General features: G+C 37.4%; 1 protein-coding gene across 1 annotated transcript; it reads left to right on the forward strand.

Moving 5' to 3' along the window:
- Positions 1-208: 208 nt before the first annotated feature.
- On the forward strand, positions 209-6,321 carry LOC103768671 (the record flags this gene model as incomplete). Its single annotated transcript, XM_008935823.1, has 4 exons — positions 209-351; positions 3,783-3,869; positions 4,645-4,797; positions 6,169-6,321. Coding segments are annotated over 4 exons (536 nt in total), but the record flags the coding sequence as incomplete, so codon positions are not given.
- Positions 6,322-7,289: the final 968 nt, after the last annotated feature.

The raw sequence follows: 7,289 nt of genomic DNA on the forward strand, positions 1-7,289 counted from the left end.
AAACTTGCTGAGGATCCTTGAGTAAGAGGAAGTTTAGACAGCCAAATAGTGTCTTAATCTGGAGCCCAATCCTTCCCTCAAGTTACAAGTCATTGTGTTGAACGAAGATCCCTTTTAATCTATTTTAACAGATACAGAATGTATTTGTTAATACAGCATATGCTCTACAGCATTTAATATGTACTTAACTGCCCTCGTTGTACTCCAGCCTTTTTTAGATCTGTCTTTCGGGTTCTGCCACTGCTTCTTGTTCTGTCTCCAGTGAAATCATCTAGTTGTGCAATGGGAAACAAAACAACTGAAATCCGTGTGAAGTATGAGAATATCCTAAGCCATGACATCAATGAGCTGGTAAGTAATAGCTCTTGGGCTTTTGAAAATTGTTGATTATTTTTAGATGATAGCAATAAGAAAAATTTCTAACAGTAACATACGATAAAAGACCAATTTAAGATCACACATTATTGTGGAATGGTGGTTTTATTTGAGGGAGTGCAACAACTCAGTCTGTTTAAATCTCTGAGAGCCTATTTGTATGTACAAATACTGTGATACAGGTATTTGTGGCTGTGGACCATGTAGTTAGACACATGTAACGTTTGGTCCTAAATAGTATAACATATTACTTTAAAAAGTACTCTTTTCTGAACTAATTTAATGACTACTTCTTATCAAGAGAAGAAAGCATTACACAACCTATAATTTGTTGGACTAGTTGTAGGCTTAACTGAAGTTTTATGTTGTCCATTGAATACAAATGCACAGAGGCACAAAATTCATACAACAATAAAAGCTTCTTTGTATTTTATTTATTAATATATCTTGTTTAGTCAACAAAAAATCATTTTTTCTAGATGGCAGGAGACAAAAATCCAATTGTCTTCATTATGGCTTTATCAGCCAGATTTATTACAGCCTTGCAAATCAGTATCATAACAGTTTACCGATCCATGCCCCAAACTTACTTTCCAACCCTTCATCATGAATTATTAACAATTAAATTCACCTATCAAGAACACTTTCACTGGCAAAAGCACTTTCCATAGTTGGATTAGCAGAGGTATTTCTACAAAAATGGGATTTTTCTGACAGTTTGTCACTAAATGAGAATTTATCATTCTGTTGCAGTTTTAAATCACGATCTACTTGCATGAAGTGCAAGTGATATACGATGCTTTTCCAAGGGTGAAATCAGAGCCACTGCCTTTCTTACAACTTAAAATCCACCACCATCCTTCAGACCATTATGCCAGTGGTTTCTAACTTTTGTCTACTAGGACACATCAGCCCTCATCAGTAAACAAGATATCTTTAGGGTATTGCCTAATGGGAATGATCATTTAGTTTTCAAAAACATTCTTATCATGTTGTGTTTGTTGTGATTATGAAGAGGGAGAGGTACTTTTCCACAGATAAAGGACCTTGTGCTTGAACAAGGCACCAAGGTTGGGGAAATATTCATGGCCATCTTAGAACAGATAAGTAGCCCTGTAGTTTGTTGTCTTATTTCTCAAAAAGACAAATGTTTCCTAGAGAACAAAAGTAAACCTGTTTGGTGAGCAAGAGAAAACTATGACAGGACTAACAGCCTCTGGGAGACAGATCCTGCAGTCTTCCTGTGGTCAGGAGCCATGAGGTGTGTCCCAGCTCTGCTGGAGCTTCCGGGTCAGGGAAGCTGCAGGGATGCCCCAGGCTGGAGGTGGCAATGCCTTACCACTGCCCAATTGCAGGATGAGGTTTGATACATTTGGTGCCCTAGGTTGCCCACAAGGATTTGAATGGAGCTATGCCATTCTTCCAGATACACTCTGAAAGTCTTTATCTTTTTTATTGTAATAGACATTATAGAGTTTTTTAGGCAACAGAGGATTTTAGGAGACTGTGTGAGAGCTAAAACTGTTATCCAATTAAATCAGTAAATAAATAAATAAAACCTTAATGAATTAATGTTTGGCAAAGGTAATGGGAATGTGCTGACCTCTGAAGCTTTTACTTCCTACAGTAGGCAAGTTTCTTCATTTTCCTGTCTTTATTTTTCCAAGTTTAAGTGAGTTTCATTTGTCTTCTATGTAAAATTACTGTATAGTCTTGTCAATGTAACTTAGCAAAGAGCCAAAATCAATAACTTCCAGACCCTCGGCCTGATGTTTGGAGACAGTTACAGAGATGACAAGTAGGTTATAGAATAGATCTCCGTAAGTTAATTTCATTTTCACTAGTGCCTTTTCTGAGGCCAGGATTTTCCTTAGGTTGCTTTAGTCACAGCCAAGATACATTCTTCAGAAATGGTTACTGTATGTTATACTAAAAATGATCTGAGGAAGTCAGTGAGAATGGGTAAAATCCTTAGCAGTTAGCAGCAGTTAGCAAATGAAGCCACAGATCTTTAGGTTTCAAGATTAAGAATTAATTATTTATTTATCTTAAAATCTTGGTGCTGTGTGACTGCAGCAAAACTTCGTCCTTTGTACAAGCAGAGGTGTGCATTATATCCCAAATATTTGGGATTTTATTTTTTTTTTTTTTGGTCAGTCAATACTTTACACCCTAAATTCCTGCTTTTGAAAACACTTCCTGGATGAAGTTCTATCAGTCTTAGGGGGAATTCTGAAATACAGGCAATATTACACAAAAATCTGCAGAAAACGAATTAAGTTGTTGAATATGTTCACAGGCATGTCTAAGTGAGGAGATCTAACACAGTATTTCTGTGAGCTGCTTTTTTAAAAGCCCTTCTGGTTGTATTGAGTTTTCTCGATACAGGCTGAAGAAGAAAGCAAGGGAATTTTGTTGAGTCGGGTTCAGTTGTCATCTTGGTAACAAGCCTAAAAGTGAGAGAAAATACCTGCAGAGAATAAATCATTGATAAAAGATTACGGTCATGCAAGTGAGACTGCTTAGACCATCTGTTGTTAGTGCACGTGCAAAGCGAATGCTACAATCTGTTTAGATGCCTGGGGCATTTATTTATTGAGACAAACACTGACAAACATTGTATTAAGGTTTAAACATTCCTTTGTGGCTTTTAATGCCAAAGAACCAAGGAATTTGATAGAATAGGAAAGTTTAAAGAGAATAGAATTGTGTCCGGTTTGGGCCTTTTCAGTACAAGAGAAATATGGAGCTACTGGAGACTGTCCAGCAAAGGGCCATGGAGACAATTTAAGAGTCTGGAGCGTCTGTCTGATAAAGAAAGGCTGAGACAGCTGGGACTGTTCAGCCTGGGTAAGGTTAAGGGGGATCTTATTGATGTCTAGATATAGCTGAAAAGGTGCAGAGAGGACAGAGCCAGGATTTTTCAGTGGTGCCCAGTGACAGGACCAGAGGCAGTGGGCACAACTGAAGCACAGAAGGTTCCCTCTGAACTTGAGGAAACACTTTTTCACTGTGAGGGTGACCATGCACTGGCACAGGTTGTCCAGAGGGCTGTGGAGTCTCCATCTGTGGAGTTACTCAGAAGCCTCCTGGACATGGTCTTGGGCAACCCATTTTGCGTGGCCCTGCTTGAGTAGGGAGATTGGACCAGGTCATCTCCAGAGGTTCCTTCCAACCTCAACCACCTTGTGATTCTATGTGATTCTGTGAATACTTTCAGAAATTGTACCTGGACTGGGGTTTTCTCAGTCTGCTTGCCAAGGAAAGCTCAGAATTGTTACTGACCTAACTACACCTAAGGAAATGATACAGAAAAATTTAGCGTTGACATCCCCAGCTGTTCGTAAGAAACTTGGCTTACTTGCTTAAAAGTACTTCCATGTTTAAACATACATCATATTTTACAGGTAAATATGTCTGCAGAGTATCGTGACAGGTGCTGCAGGAATAAAAAACACGAAAACAGCAAAGTCTTTTTCTGCAATGATACTCAGGTAAAAATTAACTACTCAGAATTTACTTCAGAGAATACGAACTCAGATGGGTTCTTTGTACAGTCCCTGAATAACACATTGTGTTAGAGGGAATATTACATTTTTAATGGTTAAATCATGATATTCAGGGTTGTTCCTTTTTTAATTTGGAATCACACAACTTCTCACGTAAATAGATGTTTTTAATATTAAAATATTAAACAATTCCATGTCCAAGAAATGCCTTTTTTTTGCTACTATAATGATGCTTTTATATTTTTAATTCAAAATAGTACAGCAAATTGGCATTTTATTTTGCCAATGGAAGTAACCATAAAAATTTTCCCAACTTCTGTTTTCATTTTTCTACAAAAACCTGTATTAGCTAAGCTTTCCAATTCATATCTGAAAGCTTGAAAAGGAATTGTTTAGGCAGATTTCAAATGACAAAAAGTCAGCTGTTACTGCAGATATTATAATGACTTGATAAAAGGACTGATGCCAAAAATCATTCACTGTTTTCCTAACTGCCTTAGCTGATTTCGTTACAGCTAGGATTTCTCCCTCACATCCTTATACTATTGATACTGCTACTACAAACTGATACTTTAAATATTTTGAAGAGATGACAGGTAGGCCAGATTAGTCATGTGTTTTACAGGAAAAGATTGGCACTATGAAAGCAAAAGAAACTAATGGCAACTGATGGAGGCTTTTATTTCAAAGACAAACGAAGTTAATGAAGAATTAATGTTGCACAGACTTTCAGGACATATTTTCCTTACTCTCTTTACAGGAAATTGAATCATTACAGAGTATGGCATGCAACATGCTCAAGTTCTTTAATAAGCAAAAAATCATCAAGGACTTTAGGTGGAAAGCAGCGTTAGTCTCATGCGGGACGTTACAGGTTCTACAGTGCAAATGTGAAAGACATAAAAAAGAAAAGGTGAGTGGTAGTGATGGTCTACAGTTTATTGAAAGTATGTGACTTATTCCTTAGAGCTCTTGAACACAGACTATCATATCTAACTCTCAAAGGTACAACTATCACACACATGCATGATAAATATTGCTCTACATAGGATATGTCTTGTAATAGACACTAAACTCAGTGCAAAGACTAAGACAATGATCTGGAAGTCTATAGTGGAGATACATACTCTGGTTCAGTATTGAAATACTTGAATTAATTCTCCAATAAAAGACAGACAACACTTGTGTGAAGAAAGCCTTTAACTTCTCTAGTGTGTAAAATCGTAGTTGTTACTTCTTGTTGAGGTTCTACCCTAAGTTCTCTCCATAATCCCTTTGATCTTTAAGCACAGTATTTCAAACTCAACAAGAACAGTTAGATGTGAAAACACTTGGATTTTTAGTCTTTGGCAGAATCTGCTCTTTGATTTGTCACTCAAAACTAGTGGAATGATCTACAGACTACCATAGCAACGGAAGACTGCCAAGTTTAGCTTGCAGTTACCTACTGAACACAAAAACACTGACCAACGTCAAAAAGCCTCCCCACAGGGCCTAAAGGATATCATTCTTTACTATCCACTTAAATAGTTGGATTGGAGGCTGCATTTAACCATTTTTTTTTCCCTTGAAATGGAGACATTCTTATAAATTAGGACCAGATCTTCAAAGTAATGCTGGTGTCTGTATTTTGCTTAGCCACCTGTGGTGAATCCAACATTTGGCGTACCATAAAAGGTATCCCAGTTAAGTCATAGAAGTCAAAAAAGTGTCACACCTGAAACTCCTGCCTAACCTCATGGATATCTGGGTTTATTTAAAGAACAACTAAAGTGATTTGGTAAAAATCATGAACAGCCATTGCATACGGACAAGAACCACAGTCTTCATGTCTCTAGGTGAGACCCTGAACGCTAGGCCACTAACCCCTGGAAATAGGTCTGTCTTGTTCCACCAGTCTTGAGGTACCACGCATGTAGTCGTGTCTTTTGAAGTTAGTTAGACAACTGACTTGCCTTTATTTTTCCAGTCCTTTAAGTAACAGAGGATAAATGTTAAACCACATGCATGTTCTCTGTGGCACACGCTGGTTCCAGCTGTTGGCAAGGGTGACAGCATGGGGGTGCTCAGGGTGAGAGTATCAGTGATGTCCCCCCACATCACGCACATTGTGTATCACCACAGCACGTTTTGTGAGTAGCCAAAGTTTGGCTTTCTGGCTTAACTGCCATATAAACTACTTCCATTATTTATTGAGATGTAATGGAATCAGTTTGGTTTAAAAGATGTGTATATGAAAAGAATAACTGCTTGTTTATTAACAACACAAACTATTATTTTCCAGGTTTGCACACAGGTAAATACACATAATAAAGAAGATACAGAAGCAGGTGAACAGTCAAAAAAGAAATGTAACCAAGAACTTTGTGAACTGAAAGAAAATATATCTAGCCTTCGCTCCTGCTGGAATAAATTTGAAAAAATAATTTCCAGGTGATTCCGGGTGAATCCTGCTCCTTTCTTTCAAAGTGGCATTACTTGGTATCTTTGTATTTTGTATGCATTCTTCGAGTAACTCTGCTCACTTATATGAATAGAATTTATGCCAGAATTCTGTTGGAAAGCTACTGTACCTTGTTCCTGGAGAGAGACTAAAGAGAAATGGCTAAACCTAGCTGTTTCAGTCCAAAGTGGGAATGAAAGACCAGTGTTTAAAACAAAGAACTATGAGAACCCTGCAGAAGGTTATGTCCCACCTTCATGCTCTGGAAACTGTGCTGAATTTATCTTTTCAATAACTTTATTATACCATCATATGAAAGCAATCCACTTACACGTCTACTGCAATTTATACAACAATCTTAGAAGCTGCAGGCAAAGAAACCAGTTTGGGAAAGAGCTGGTTTCTTTATATCTATATAAAACGTATCAATGACCAAAAGGAACAATTTACCAAAGAAGCAGCTGATTTTGGGTCTGTCCTGATGATGCGATAATGTTTGCAATGTGTGTATCTAATGAGTCTACAAACTGTAGGTTTGGAAAAACAGGGAAAAGTTTAACTTTTTAAAAAACATAGGAAGTGTGCTTTTTGAGAAATGTGGTTTTTGAGAGATCTAGCACACTTGTACTGGCTGAAGTAGGGGCAAGACAGTGAGACCTATGGAAGGAGGAGAAGAAGATGCCTGAATGTAAGTTTGTTCAGCTGACTGGAGACAGCACTAGGCTTACATATTTGGTCATCCTAGAGTTTGCTGCAGGAGGAGCTAGAATTTCTTACCTGCAGGTTATAATATCTGCAATTATTTTATATAACGTGTTTGAACATGTTAGACAAACACGACTTAAAATGTGTGAATATTTTCAGAGAATAATATATTGGCATTTAACTAATAAAGGTTTCATATTTTATTTTGGATAAATAGAAGTATTTTTATAGTTGTTTATAACTCTTTTGCAGTTTCT

The sequence above is a fragment of the Merops nubicus genome, unplaced genomic scaffold (genome assembly GCF_000691845.1).
Source record: "Merops nubicus isolate BGI_N331 unplaced genomic scaffold, ASM69184v1 scaffold21822, whole genome shotgun sequence".
NCBI lineage: Eukaryota > Metazoa > Chordata > Aves > Coraciiformes > Meropidae > Merops > Merops nubicus.